This window comes from Helianthus annuus, chromosome 2 (assembly GCF_002127325.2).
Source record: "Helianthus annuus cultivar XRQ/B chromosome 2, HanXRQr2.0-SUNRISE, whole genome shotgun sequence".
Classification (NCBI taxonomy): Eukaryota; Viridiplantae; Streptophyta; class Magnoliopsida; order Asterales; family Asteraceae; genus Helianthus; species Helianthus annuus.
Genome location: NC_035434.2, coordinates 44,023,304 through 44,039,643, shown reverse-complemented (window position 1 = coordinate 44,039,643; position 16,340 = coordinate 44,023,304). Strand labels below are relative to the sequence as shown.

The window sequence follows — 16,340 nt, the reverse complement described above, 5'->3', positions numbered from 1 at the left end:
GAAGTAACATAGTGAAATTCAGAATTTGACACGGTTTAGTTGAAGTAAATTGGATGGGATATCAGAATTATGGACCGAAGATTTGAACTAAACAAAGATAAATAATTGGGCAAATTGGAGAAGTTTGGTATTATTTTCGTATAATTCAACTTGATTCGCCATTATACGGTGTGAAAGTACATTGATTTGGTTTGATTCGAAGTCGGTGTGGTTTTCGGTTGATCTTGTGATAATGATTTGTGTGAAAATAGTTGTGGTGACAAATTTTAAGTGACAACTTTTAATTACTTAAAGTTCAAATAAATAAAATGATAATATTTGTTTTGACAAGTATGTTTAGTGAAACTATTGAACCCAAAAGGTTTTTAGTGACAAAAAGAAATTGATTTTAAATTTTTTGTGATACGAAGTTTTGGTAACAAATAGTTGGTGAATTTGTGATACGGTTACACTGATTGATTAAGATTTAAGACCAAGTAAGGGTTTGGTGCGCACCATCACAGGTGAAGATCCAAGGGCAAGTGTTAACTTCTGCAAATTAATTTGAGGTTTTTCATCAACAAATAGCATGGAACCGATTGTTAATCACTGGTTACATTAATAATAAAATGTGTGGCTAAAAATGTTTTAAAATATTAGAAATGACCTTTAGCCACACATTTAGTCGAATATGTAGCTTGCCAGTTTTGAGAAATCTTTGACCAAAGGCATTTTTGACGCAGTGAAAAGTTTATATTCGATAAAAACCAAAGAGAAAATATAGATAAACTGAATTATTATTATTATTATTATTATTCATTCTATTCAATATTACAATATATAGATGAACATAGTTACTATAAACCCTAAAGCCCATAAGTAATGGGTTGAGCCTAAAATGTCTGGTTTCTAACACTCCCCCTTAGACATTTAGAATTATACACAGTTTAACAACATGCTTCAGGATGATGTTAAATAGGTACTTCAGGACCTGAATAAATGAACTGATACTACTGGATCAGCTATGCTGCCTCATTAAAAACCTTACTAAGAAAACCCAGTGAGACAAAACTTAGTTATAGGAAAAAGAGTACAACGTGTATAATTCTCCCCCTGAATTCAACAAACATCTTTCAATCTACGAAGACCGATCTTGTGTGATAGCTGCTCGAAACTGCTTCTAGGTAAAGATTTCGTGAACAGGTCAGCTAGATTTTCACTTGACTTAATCTGGCGAACATCAATTTTCCCTTCTTTTTGCAACTCATATGTTGAGAAGAACTTTGGTGAGATGTGCTTTGTTCGATCACCCTTGATGTAACCTTCTCTGATCTGAGCTATGCAAGCAACATTGTCTTCATAAATAATTGTCGGCTCCTTCTTGATCTGTTCTAATCCGTATGTTTCTTGTATGTGATTAATCATTGATCTCAACCACACACATTCTCGACCAGCATCATATAGTGCTATCAATTCAGCATGATTTGAGGATGTTGCTGTAAGTGTTTGCTTAGTTGACTTCCAAGAAATTGCTGTGCCGCCGTATGTGAATCCATAACCTGTCTGAGATTTCGCTTTGTGAGGATCTGATAGATATCCGGCATCAGCATACCCAACAAGCTGGGACTTTTGAGCTTTCTTATAGAAAAGACCTGAGTCTTGTGTCCCGCAAATATACTGGATTATATGTTTTACACCATTCTAGGGTCTACGTGTTGGATTCGAACTGTATCTCGCTAGTACATGTATTGCAAATGCAATGTCAGGTCTTGTGCTATTTGCGAGATACATAAGGGCACCGATCGCGCTTAAGTATAGTACTTCTGGACCAAGTACTTTTTCGCCTTCTTCTTGAGGGCGGTAAGGATTGACGCAGGGGACGATGATGTCGAGGGATCCAGTAACGGTTGAAGAACCACCACAGAAACAGTTGGCGGTTGAGGACAATCACTCGAAAAAGGTTGTCGGGTAAGAGTTTTGAGTGCGGTGGTAGTAACCGCCGTTGGGTGTCGATCGATCGATTCATTGATTTGTATGTGGATCGATTCTTAAAATCGTTGTCGGATTGTGAGTTATTGATATATATTTGATAGGAAAAACCCTATGTTGTTCTATAGGCTATATTAGGAAAAACCTATTTCTGTTGATCCAAATTCCAAAGGATGAGATCTATAAACTGATTGGATTTAAAAAAATATAGAATAAAAATTTGCATCTATTCTGTGATGGTAGATCAGATGAATGAAAAAAAAAACGTTTTCTAATTTGCAATTTGTGAACCGGTTTAATAATTAGCACTTTGTAAGTTTGAAACTTGTGATTCATCCTTTGAAAATACGTATTTATACTATACTACAATAAAAAAAACAAAAAAAACAAAGTGGAGATTTGGATGATGTATACCTGGGTAACTCTGGTTATGGATATGAAACAACTATTTGAGATGATTTGTTGCAGATGGCATATTAATCCCAGTGCTGAGGCAAAGTTGCTGATAACGTGATAAAAACCAAAGAGAAAATAGAGATAAACTGAATTATTATTATTCATTGTATTCAACATTACAATATATAGATGAACATAACTATAAACGCTAAAGCCCATAAGTAATTGGTTAGACCTAAAATGTCTGGTTTCTAACAATATTTAGATTTTAAAATAATAGCAATGTTAACATTAGAAGTTTTATGATATTTTGATTTTTAATTTTTCATTTGACTATTTATTCTGGAAATTAAACTAATTAAATATGTTTGTATTGCCATTTAACGTGTTTTTATGATTATATAAATTTAACTTGATGTTCTGCGGTTTTACATGACCCGTCCCAATCCGACTCGATATGAACCGGATTTTTTTATATATCAAGGGGCCTAATATCATAAAAAATATTCCGCGCCCTCACGAAAAAAATTCATGGATCCACCACTGTTGTGAACCGCCCCCTCTGATCACAATCTAATATTACTCCTTAACTTTCTCTTTAAATAGATAGGATTACTATTCCTAAACTTTCTCTTTAAATAAATAGGTAACCATCCAATACTATTCCTAAAATTTCTCTTTAAACAAAAATAGGTAACCATCCAATACTATTCCTAAACTTTCTGTTTAAATATTTATTATAGATAGGTAATATGTAAATTTTCACTATTATGCTTGCTTTTCACATATTCTTCGTTTTCAGAAATTTAATTCATTACTTTTAACTACCCATTCTAATCATTAATCTTTTCCACTTGATTCTTATAATCACCAGCTAAAATATAAGCTCTAGTATGTCAACTAGTAGTGATTTTCATTGAGATTGGGTCATCTGTTACTCATATTCATAAATATCGGCTTAAACATAACGTGAACACAATGCAAATTTTAGTGGATAATCTTTTAAACAAATAAATATGTACGTTGTGTTTAATTACACATATTCAACTCACCATCCAATATCATATGTCAAATTAGTCACTTGCTGGGCTTTAATTTTAAATATTAAAACATTTGGTTTGTAATAGATGCATAATTATCGGTCATAAAGAATTCTAATAGTAAATGGGGTTCTAGAGTGAACACTAGTATATTTATGAACTGAGTGAACAAATTCTCGTCATTGATTTACATCATCAAATCGTAAAATACACTAGTATGTTTTCATCATTAAATCCTGGCCGTTGATTTACATTTGTGTTTATACTTGTGTATTGATAATTAAGGGCTACGATTAGTTCACTAGTTTTCACAATCAAGGAGGTTGTCCACAGATGAACCTAACCCTATATATATAACTCCTATGACTTGAGAGAACTCGGCCAAAACGAATTTTTTTTCAAAAAAACTTTTTTTTTACCAAAAATTCTAAAAAAAGAAAAATCAACTTTTCCAATAGAAATAGTTTTTTTTTTTTTTTTTTTGATTTACACCACCGTAAAATCCTTACAATGGATGTAAATACTGATGTCAGTAGCTTTCTATATTGGTGTAAAAAGGCTGCTGCTCAGAATTTTTTTACATTTGTTTTTATAACATGTTCATCTACGTTTATGTAAATAATGATAGTAAAACTCGCACAAGAAATCGTCACAACTCATGGTGGTTTTCTCTTCATCCAAAGCCTAGATATATATTCCAAAAAGTAAAGATTGTACTCCAAACAGGATAAACTACTAGTTTAAAAACATAATAAACCAAATAAAAGCTAGTTGAACCGAATAGGGAAATCTTAGTTCATGGCGAGCTTGTGTAAATGTGGAAGAGAGTGATGAATCGACTCCGAGTTTAGCCTTCTTTCCGAAAGTGTAGTTAGGTCTTCCATCAACTTTCTTTGATTAATGCCTCCTCTATTAGTATTCGGAGATCTTAGTTCTCATACATACTTCTCCTTGTGGAGTATTGCTGCAAACCTATCATATTTAAAACAATGTTGAAAATACTTAACTACTTATATATTTTAATAGAAAATCATAATAATTAAATAGTTTGAAGATAAAAAAAGTACTCTTTTAGAGCCATCTCATTGGTAGTATGATGATAAGGCTCATATAGGCCCGTGCCAAGATTCACCTTGGTTACTGGTTTTTTCAACAACTCCTCACCCACTTTCACGAGATTCTCTAAGTTTTCTTTGGTAGCTAAATCCATGGAAGCTAAGTCACCCCTTAGAGTGTTATCCTGAATTCGGAGATAATTTTCTATTGGATGTAAGGCTTCGAAGACGGTAGAGATGTGGTAGTCAACCATGTCGCCACTAGCCTGAGTGAAAACATCCACCAATGGAGTAGAGCCACCACCGGCTAACCACCCTAAAATGCCCCAACTAGAAGACTTTGTAGCGTCATACTTCTCTTGAAATTTCTGAGACCCTGTGCCTAATGACAAAACTAGAAACCGACCATATTCCAGTGGCTTTATTGGAAAAAAGTCGGGACTTCCTGTTGTTATTTCCTTACTTCACTTATCGCAGCCAAAGTCTACACAAAAATAGATATAATCAATGTAGTTTGTATGTTATATAACCTGTATTTGGATAACACCACATATATTTTATCACTACCTATTAAACATTTAAACTGTAAGCTACTATAAGCTGGCCTACCGGATTGTTAGCGACCACCGCACCATCGATAAGAGTTAAAATAACAGTGTAAATGTGCTTCTCCTTTTGTTGGTTCTAATTCCTTTTATTTATTTTATGTTTGAGAGGTTGCTTGGGCTTGCTGGTTCTTTGGTCCGGTAGCTGCTTTGGGGTGCTCTTCTTATGCTGCTTTGGGCTGCTTTCCTTATGTCACGGCCTTGCTTTCTTTTGGGCTCCAGCTGTCTTCCCTTGGGCTCCAGCTGGCTAGGGCTTCATCTCCTTAAAAGGAGCTCTTGCTGCTGCTGTCTTCACTCGTGCATCATCTGCTCTCTTACCAATCATTTGTGTCCTTTATTCCCTTTGTCTCTCACAAGTAAAATACGTGATTTCATTGGGGCTTTATTGTTTCTGGTTTTGTAATCTTGTTCAACATATGATTCACCAGTCAATCTGTGATGACTGGTTGATTGCTACGCTGTAACCGTTCTTGATTTCATTGAATAAATCTGTGCCTTCTTTGACTTGAGATTTGTAACATGGTATCAGAGCCCAAGGTTGACTAGGGCTCTGGTGATTCTTTCCGCTGCATTTCAAAGCTCCGTCTGCCTTCTCTGTTTTCCGATCTAGGGTTTCTCCGTTCTGACGGCACCCTGTGGATTGGTCCCTCTTTCCGGACTGCTTTCTGGCTCAGTGGAGACAGTGTTGATCTTGGTGTGTGAAACCCTAATTTCTAGGGTTTGGAATTTCGGCTGGTTGCTGTGACGGCGCTACATCAGAAACCCTAATCTGTGGTTTCTCCTCTGATTGGTGAAGAAGATCCTCGTTGGTCTCTTTTCAGGGCAAACCAACAGGATTTGTGTCTTTCCGGCTCTCTGGTCAGTGTTTGCAACCCTAAATGAAGGTTGCAGACCTGATCTCGTTGGCTTGCACCCACTGTGAGATCGTTCCTTCCCTTATCTCTTTTTTTTTTGCATCATGGTGTTTTGTGTCTAGGCATTGTTGATACCAGGTTTTAGGCAAGACCGGTTTGATTATTGGGACACATAGAGGGTTCACTCTGTTGCATTTTGAGTCTGGTTTGGTCTGTTGTGTTGTGTTGTGGCTCCCTGGTCATTGTCTGCAGAGGCACCTTCAGTGACGAACCTCTGATCGGACCTCTGTCCAGGCTTCGCCGGTCATCTTTCTATGCTTTTCTTATTTGTCCTTCTGTTTGGTTTTTTGTCTTGCTGATCTATTTATTTGATTGTTTCTGTTCTGTGTTTCCTTATCTTGCTATTATGGGTGATAAAAATGCTAAAAATCATTCTGCGGTAACATTGATTAGCAAGTTAGATGCTAGTGACCCGTTATATCTTCATGCTAGTGACTCTAGTGGGCTCACAATAGTTAGCATAAAACTAAAAGGGACTGAGAACTATGTGGTATGGTCAAATGCTATGAAACTTGCTTTAATGGCTAAAAATAAATTAGGTTTCATTGATGGAACATGTACTAGGTCTAAAGACAATGATGTTCTTGCTAGCCAGTGGGATCGATGTAATTCTATTGTGCTTACCTGGATTCTGAATTCCGTATCTGATGAATTATATGTGGGTCAAGTCTATTCAAAACTTGCCTCAGAAGTCTGGGATGACTTAAAGGATACATATGACAAAGTTGATGGGTCTGTTGTGTTTAGCTTGTATCAGAAAATTAACTCTGTTAGTCAAAATGGTTCAAGTGTTTCTGAATATTATCATAAAATCAACACTATGTGGAAACAATTTGATGCTATGCTTCAATTACCTTCTTGTACTTGCAATGCCTCTACTAAATTCAATGAGTTCAACCAGTTAATCAAACTTATGCAATTTTTAATGGGCCTAGATGACATTTATCAACCGGTTAGGACCAATCTGTTAACTAGGGATCCTCTTCCAACTATCAAAACTGCCTTCTCTATTATTTCTAGAGAGGAATCTCATAGAGGATCAAATAGTGGGTCTAAAGTTCCTAATGTAGGGTTTGCTGCGAAGTCAAGTAATTTTAATGACAACAGGAAAAGGTTTAGCAAAGGCCCTAATCCTAATCTCAAATGTACTCGTTGCAATAAAGTTGGGCATACTATTGATAAATGTTTTGAGTTGCATGGCTATCCTTCAAATTATAGAGAAAAACCTAACCAAAATGGCCAATGGTCTAAATCTAATAGTTCTGCTAATAACAGTAATGGTCCCTCTGTGAATAATTCTGTGTGTGATAAAGGTGCTAGTTCCTTGAATACTTTGTCTGCTGATCAATTTTCTAAGTTGCTAGGGTTGCTGAATGAAAATAAAACAAAAGACACTAATAAGTCCAATGTAGGAGGTAAATGCTTTAATTCCTTCTCTTCCTTTGGAAACTGCAACAATTTCTTCTGTTTTAACTCTATAGGCTCTACAACACAAAATTTAAATTGGATAATTGATTCTGGTGCAAACCAACATATGGTTATGTCCAGTGAAAATATGTTCAACCTGGTTGATGTTTCTGAATATAACATAACTATTAAGCATCCCAATGGGACAGATGCTAAAGTCACTAAAATTGGATGCTTTAAACTATTAGATTATGTGATTTTGAAAGATGTGTTTGTGGTGCCTGAATACTATGTAAACCTCATTTTTGTATATAAGCTTGCAAAAGATAACAAACTTAGAGTCATATTTGATGAAAACACTTGCTACATTCAGGATTTATGCTCAAAGAAAACCGTGGTGACTGGTAGACAAACTGAGGGTTTATATTTCTGTGGTAATTCCCTAGGTCCTAATTTCTCTTGTTTGAGTAAGACTGAAAAAATAAAGCTCTGGCACTCTAGATTGGGTCACCCTGCTGAACAAGTTTTAAAAATTTTGCAAATGAATTCTGAGTCTAGTAACACAAACCCTTGCGACATTTGTCACAAGGCCAAACAACACAGGGTACCTTTCCCTCTAAGTGACCACATGTCAACTAAAGTAGGGGATTTGATACACTTGGATGTTTAGGGTCCATACAAAGTTACAAACATAGAAGGGTACAAATATTTCTCACCATAGTCGATGACTTTACCAGATCCGTTTGGGTCTATTTAATGAAGTCCAAATCAGAGTCTTTGAAAATATACAAAGTTTTTACAATCTTGTCAAAACCCAATTTGAAGTCAACATTAAAATCTTTAGGAGTGATAATGGTTCAGAGTTCATTAACTCTCAAATGTCTTATTTTGTCAAAACCAAAGGTATCATACATCAAACCTCATGTACATACACTCCACAACAAAATGGTGTTGTGGAGAGAAAACATAGACACCTGCTAAACGTTGCAAGAGCCTTATTATTTCAGTCAAAAGTTCCTCTTAAATACTGGTCTGAATGTGTACTTACTACTTCATACTTAATTAACAGGCTTCCTTCTTCTGTGTTGCATGGTAGTTCTCCTTATGAAATGTTGTTTGGGTTCAAACCTTCTCTTGATCACTTGAAAGTTTTTGGCTGTCTTTGTTTTTTCACTATTTTAGACAATTTTGATAAACTTGAGGAACGAGCTGAAAAATGTGTTTTCATGGGGTATTCAAACTTTAAAAAAGGTTATAAGGTCTGGAGTTTAGACCAAAAGAAGTTCATTTTCTCCAGAGATGTGAGCTTCCATGAAACTGTTTTTCCTTTCAAAAATAACAATCCGGTTCAAAACAACACAAATCTTTCAAATCAACTAAATTTCTTTGACAACTTTGAAACTTCAAGTGATACAAATCCCGATGATGAAGAGAAGGCTGTCACTGATTCGCCTGTTGTGACTCAGCAACACAGTGATGAGGTAGAAACAACTGCTGAGAACGGTACACAGCAGTCTTTAGGGTCTGATGGTTTGTCTAACAGCCATGAGTCCACAAGTGTTGAACCTGATCCTGTGAGGGCTGAATCAAGCAGTAGCAATTATGAATCAAACCTTCCTGAGGGTACTCAGCCAATTAGGAGACCATCTAGATCTGTTTCTGCTCCAAAAAAATTTAATGACTTTGTTGTTGGTCAAGCCAAGTATAGTTGTGATAAATTTGTGGATTGTTCCAACTTGCCTAGGGAGAATATTTGTTTGGCTGCCAATGTGAATAAAATTATTGAACCGTCCACCTATAAAGATGCTATTAAGGATAAACGGTGGATAGATGCTATGAATGAAGAGCTATCAGCTCTTCACCGAAATAACAGGTGGGAAATAGTTGATCTACCAAGTGGCAAAAAACCCATTGGTTGTAAATGGGTGTTTAAAGTCAAATACAAGTCCACAGGAGAGATCGATAGGTTTAAGGCTAGGCTTGTCGCTAAAGGTTTCAACCAACGAGAAGGCATAGACTTTGAAGAAACCTTCTCGCCGGTTGTTAAAATGGTCACTGTTCGATGTGTCATCACTCTTTCTGTTCAAAATAACTGGCCAATGTACCAACTTGATGTTAATAATGCCTTCCTTTATGGCCAGCTTAAGGAAGAAGTCTTTATGTGTCTACCTGATGGTCTAAGTGTCAAGCACCAACACAAAGTTTGCAAATTAAACAAGTCCTTGTATGGGCTCAAACAGGCCCCACGCATGTGGAATGAAAGACTGGTTCAAACACTTGTTAAATTCGGCTTTAATCAGTCCAAATGTGATCACTCTATGTTTATCATGTCTAAAAATGGTGTCTTCTTGTCTATGTGGATGACATTGTTCTAACTGGGAACAATGAAGAAAAGATAATTGAGGTCAAAATCCTTTTAAAAACTGAATTTCTAATTAAAGATCTTGGATTATTGAAATTTTTCCTTGGGATTGAAGTTATAAAAACCAACGACGGGGTGTGTCTTTCACAAAGAAAATACTGCATGGACCTTCTAAACGAGTGTGGGATGAGCGGCAGCAAACCTGCTAGTTGTCCTATTGAACAAAATCACGTTTTAACAAATTTAACCAAAGCGGAAACCAATACGGTTGACGTTACACAATATCAACAATTAGTTGGAAAACTCATTTACTTATCCCATACTCGTCCTGACATCGCTTACTCTGTACACTATCTATCTCAGTTTATGCACAAACCCACTGCCACTCACACAAAGATAGCCTTCAAAGTCTTACGGTATCTCAAAGGGGCACCTGGGACAGGTATTATGTTTAAACTATTAGCCGAGAGATTATAAGCCATGACAGTTGGCATTATATTTATTATTATTAACTGATACTGATATATTATGTAATTAGGTGATTGTGTTTATCTTTAACATATTTAGAGATAGGGTTGTATCCTATATAAGGGGATGTATTGTATCATTGTAATCCATCCCCTTTAGTTTCTTTTTCATTATTTTCGATAAACCCTAAATCGGCTCCCACCATGACCGACGGCAAGAAACCAGACGCTGAATCTTCGGATCAGCCGTCTAAATCACACCTCCATCCAGCATATTCTGTCACTAACGTGCAGTCCAAAATACGTACGTTAGATGGCGTTAAGGTTACGTATACCTCCTAGGTAAAATTATTCAAACTTCATGCCGTCGCCTATCAGGTTATAGACCATATTGATGGGACAGACCCACCCGCAGAAACATCACCTGAATACCAGCAGTGGAAAGAAATTGATGCCCTGGTAGTGCAGTGGATTTATAGCACCGTCTCTGATGACCTTTTGGGACGCATTATTGATGCTGGCCCAACAGCGATTAAAGCTTGGCTCGGCCTACAGAAAATTTATCTCAGTAATGAAAAGGCTCGAGCAGGAGCACTTGAAACCCGTTTTTGCAACCTTACCCTATCGGCTTGCTCGTCCCTTGACAATTATTGTCAGCATTTGAAGGACCTCGCCAACCAACTCGAGGACGTTGATCATCCCGTCTCTGCGGAACGGTTGGTCCTTCAGTTGGTTCGTGGGCTACCTATCGAATTTGACACCACTGCCTCTCTGATAAACGCCAACAACGCCGACTGGGATCTCGCCCGAAGCATGCTCCACGATGAACTGATTCGTCAGGAGGCTCGCCAAAAGACAAGCCAAACTGTCCTTGTTGCACCATCTTTACAGCAGCAGCCGCACCAGAACGCTCCATATACCAACAACAATACGCAGCAGCCCCAACAAACCTCTTACTACAGCCGTAACAGAGGCCGAGGACGCGCCCGTGGACGCAGCAGCCGTGGCCGTGGGTCCGGTGGTCGTGGACAGCAAGGTTATCAGCCGCAGTGGTCTTCTAACAGCCCTTCGTATACGCCTTGGGCCTGGTGGAACACTCCACCGTGTCCGTATCCAACGCAGCCTGCGTTTCAACCCCCAACACACTTCTCACAGCCGCAGCCCACCTCTTATCAGCAGCCCACGGCCCCACCAAACTCGGTTCAGTTCATGCAGCAGCAGCCCACTTCTTATCAGCAGCCTATGGGCTTCAGTACGGCCCAAAACCCAACCGGTTTCAGTCCACAACAGGCCCACTACTTCAACACTCAGCCTACGGGTTTTAACGCCCTCAGTCCTTTAGATTTGAGTGCTGCTATGGCGTCAATGCAGGTCAACAATCCTGATCCAGGACTTATGGATACTGGGGCATCTTCTCACGCCACTGATGACCAAGGTATGATCACTTCCCCTGATCCTTTTCCTATAAACAGTAAAATTTTAGTCGGTAATGGCGAGTTTTTACCAATTCAAGGGTCTGGAACAGGTTACCTAAACCTCCCCAACCGAACTTACATACTACTCAAAATCCTTTACTGCCCTACCATTATCAAAAAGTTAATTTCTGTTAGACGCTTTACGCGTGATAACAATGTTTCTATTGAATTTGATCCCTTTGGTTTTTCTTTGAAGGACCTTCGCACTGGCCGCCTTCTTTCCCGCCACAATAGTACCGGGGATCTCTATCCAATAACACCACCAGAATTACTAGCTCAAGCTACTTTCCTCACCTCAGCTTCTCATCCATGGCATGATCGCTTAGGCCACCCTGGTGCTCAAGTTTTGGATGTACTTAGTCATTATTTCAATTTTTCATGTAATAAACACAAACATAGTTTTTGTCATTCATGTCATGTTTCTAATAGTAAACGTTTACCATTTTTTGCATCCAATTCCTTTACCTTTTCACCATTTGATATCATTCATTGTGACTTTTGGACATCTTCGATCCTTAGTAAAACTGGTTACAAATATTACATGGTCTTGATTGATAATTTTTCACACTTTATTTGGGTGTATCCTTTAAAATACAAATCTGAAACATTCCCAACATTTGTCAAGTTTCACCGTTTAATCTCAACCCAATTTAACCGAAAAATAAAAACTTTTCAATGTGATCTTGGTGGTGAATTTGATAACAATGCTTTTAAAACATTCGCCATTCAAAACGGCCTCCTCTTTCGTTTCTCTTGTCCCCAAACCTCCTCCCAAAACGGTCGGGCCGAACGAATGATTCGTCGCCTTAACGACATCATACGTTCTCTACTTATACATTCCCAACTACCACCCACCTTTTGGGTCGAAGCACTCCATACTGCAGCCTACTTACACAACATACTTCCCACAAAACGCCTAAACTTTTTCACACCCACTTACGCCCTTTACCTACGCCACCCTACATATGACCACCTTCGTGTTTTTGGCTGTGCGTGTTATCCGAACGCCTCAGCCACACAACCTCACAAACTACACCATCGTGCCACCCGTTGCATATTCCTAGGCTACCCACCTGATTTCAGAGGGTACCGATGCTTCGACCTTGTTACAGGCAAAGTCACCATCTCCCGGCACGTGACTTTTGATGAAACCACTTTTCCATACACCACACCTTCTTCCCCAAACACGTACCAGTTTTTGGACGATGCCCCACCTCCCGGGTTCACCTTTGCTCGGGCCATACCGCCTCCACCTGCACCACCCCACCAACCGGTCAAACCCACAACCACCTCACATTTCCCTTTCACATATAGCCGCCGCCCCCGGCCAGCTCAACTAGCACCCAAGCCCAACGCCCCTCCACCACCCGTATACCTGCCACAAAACCAGCCACCATCGGCCTCTAACCCACAACCGGTTACCTCCACCTCTGGTACAGCCCCTCCACCACCACCCGGGCCTTCGACCTCCAACCGCCCTACCTCCTCACACCCTATGGCCACCCGTTCCAAAATAGGCAGCCTTAAACCACCACAGTACTATCTCCATACCACCACCATATCTCCCATTCCTACCACATATAACCAGGCCTTAACCGACCCGAATTGGATGCACGCCATGCAGTCTGAGTTTACTGCCTTACAGGAAAATGGGACTTGGGAATTGGTCCCTAGGCCGTCTGATCACCCTATTATCAGGTGCATGTGGCTGTTTCGCCACAAGTTTAAATCTGACGGCACATTAGAGAGATACAAGGCTAGATTAGTCGTCAATGGTAAATCTCAAACAGTTGGCATTGATTGTCAGGACACTTTCAGTCCCGTGGTTAAACCTGCTACTATTCGTACTGTACTGTCCCTTGCAGTATCGCGCTCTTGGCCCATCCATCAGTTGGATGTCAAGAATACGTTTTTACCTGGACATTTGAATGAGACTGTTTTTATGCATCAACCACCAGGCTTTCATGATGCTCGTTTCCCAGGCCTCGGGCGTGGTACACTAGATTTGCCACCTACATTCTTGCCAATGGGTTTCGAAGCAGTACTTGTGATAATTCACTTTTTATCTACACTCGGGACAATCAAATGGCTTATTTATTACTCTATGTGGATGATATCGTCCTCACTGCTTCGAATGACGCCCTTCTACATGATATCATTAAAACTTTGTCGCGTGAATTTGCCATGTCTGACTTGGGGCGTCTACATCATTTTCTGGGTATTCGGGTCAGTCACCGGTCTGATGGGTTGTTTTTAGATCAAACTCAGTACGCTAAGGAGATCATTGCGCAGGCCTCTATGACTGCCTGTAAGCCGTGTGCAACACCTGTCGACTTATCCTCCAAACTTAGTGCTACCGACGGCCCACTATTTCATGACCCGACTTTATATCGTAGTTTAGCAGGCGCTTTGCAGTATCTTACATTCACTCGGCCTGACATCTCTTACGCTGTCCAACAGGTTTGTTTATTTATGCACGAGCCACATGACCCACATTTTAATTTTATGAAACGGGTTCTTCAGTACATACAAGGCACGTTGGACTACGGACTTCGTATGATCAAATCTTCGGCTCATAATTTGGTGGCATATTCTGATGCTGATTGGGGCGGGTGTCCTGATTCCCGCAGATCTACCAGTGGTTATTGCGTTTTTCTGGGACAAAACTTAATTTCTTGGTCGTCTAAGCGTCAGCCGACAGTTTCTCGTTCCAGTGCTGAGGCTGAATACCGTGGGGTCGCTAACGCAGTTGCGAGGTCACGTGGCTCCGAAATCTCTTGTTGGAGTTGCAGGTTCCGCTGTTACAGGCTACGGTCATATATTGTGACAACGTCTCTGCTGTTTATTTGTCTGATAATCCGGTCCAACATCATCGTACCAAGCATATCGAAATCGACATTCATTTCGTCAGGGAAAAGGTTCGTGTTGGTCATATTCGGGTTCTTCATATCCCAGCTCCATTTCAGTATGCGGATGTCTTCACCAAAGGTCTCTCTCGTCAGCTGTTTCAGTCCTTTAGGTCCAGTTTGACCGTCTGCCCCATCAACACTCAAACTGCGGGGGAGTATTAGCCGAGAGATTATAGGCCATGACAGTTGGCATTATATTTATTATTATTAACTGATACTGATATATTATGTAATTAGGTGATTGTGTTTATCTTTACCATATTTAGAGATAAGGTTGTATCCTATATAAGGGGATGTATTGTATCATTGTAATTCATTCAGAAATAATATTCACAATCACTTTTATAAACAAGCTGATTCTTTTAACCTTACAGCCTTCTCCGATTCGGACTGGGCAAAATGCACTGACAGTCGCAGGTCTGTCACTGGGTTCTGTGTCTTTCTTGGGGGATCATTGGTTTCTTGGAAAAGCAAGAAACAGAGTGTAGTGTCTAGATCGTCTGCCGAAGCAGAATACCGATCTATGTGTAGTGCCACGTGTGAAGTACTATGGCTGATAAATATCCTACGTGAACTGAACATTGATGTCTCCATTCCTGTCACACTAAACTGTGATAGTTCTGCTGCCTTATCCATTGCCGCCAACCCTGTGTTTCACGACAAAACCAAGCACTTTGAAGTGGACTTGTTTTTCTTACGGGAAAAGATAGCTTCCGGGCTCATTAAGACTCGTGGTATCAAAACTGAACAACAGCTAGCTGATCTATTCACCAAAGGGCTCTTACCAGCAGCTCATGCTCAAATGTGTAAGTCCCTAGGTCTCATTAACTTGTTTGCCCATTTAAACTGAGGGGGGGGGGGGGTGTTAAAATAACAGTGTAAATGTGCTTCTCCTTTTATTGGTTCTAATTCCTTTTATTTATTTTATGTTAGAGAGGTTGCTTGGGCTTGCTGGTTCTTTGGTCCGGTTGCTGCTTTGGGCTGCTCTCCTTATGCTGCTTTGGGCTGCTCTCCTTATGTCACGACCTTGCTTTCTTTTGGGCTCCAGCTGTCTTCCCTTGGGCTCCAGCTGGCTAGGGCTTCATCTCCTTAAAAGGAGTTCTTGCTACTGCTGTCTTCACTCGTGCATCATCTGCTCTCTTACCAATCATTTGTGTCCTTTGTTCCCTTTGTCTCTCACAAGTAAAATACGTGATTTCATTGGGGCTTTATTGTTTCTGGTTTTGTAATCTTGTTCAACATATGATTCACCAGTCAATCTGTGATGACTGGCTGATTGCTACGCTGTAACCGTTCTTGATTTCATTGAATAAATCTGTGCCTTCTTTGAGTTGAGATTTGTAACAATAAGATTGAATTCTAGAAGTAACTTTCCGTCCGAATCTTGGGTTTGGAACGAATGGGGAGGGAGATAAGTTGGGGCTGCTGAAGTTCCAATGCATATATCAGAGATCTTGGCATCAAGGCTTGGGATATTCTTCAACTGATCAAACAAACAGGAATTTCAGTTTATTGAAGACATCATTTGTTTTATTAAACCTTAAATTCCTCAATTATGTTATGACAGTTTTGATTTGTGAAAACAATTTGATTGTCTCAGGCTGCAGATATTTGATGTCAAAAGTTGGAATCACAATATTTGTTAAGGCTTTTTGTAGTCGTTTTTTAGGTAGTTTTTCTTGAATAATCTCGTGTAGGTATTGGCCATCATATTTTGGTCCTGATAAAGCTTTGATCACATT

General features: G+C 39.4%; 1 protein-coding gene across 1 annotated transcript; it reads right to left on the bottom strand.

The window, feature by feature from the left end:
* Positions 1-4,052: 4,052 nt before the first annotated feature.
* On the bottom strand, positions 4,053-4,900 carry LOC118489280 (patatin-like protein 2). Its single transcript, XM_035987077.1, has 2 exons — positions 4,472-4,900; positions 4,053-4,376 (listed from the first exon to the last, which is right to left on the bottom strand). Exons 1-2 carry the CDS (start codon positions 4,711-4,713, stop codon positions 4,340-4,342), a joined length of 279 nt encoding a protein of 92 aa, XP_035842970.1. The 5' UTR covers positions 4,714-4,900; the 3' UTR covers positions 4,053-4,339.
* Between the last annotated feature and the right edge of the window lie 11,440 nt (positions 4,901-16,340).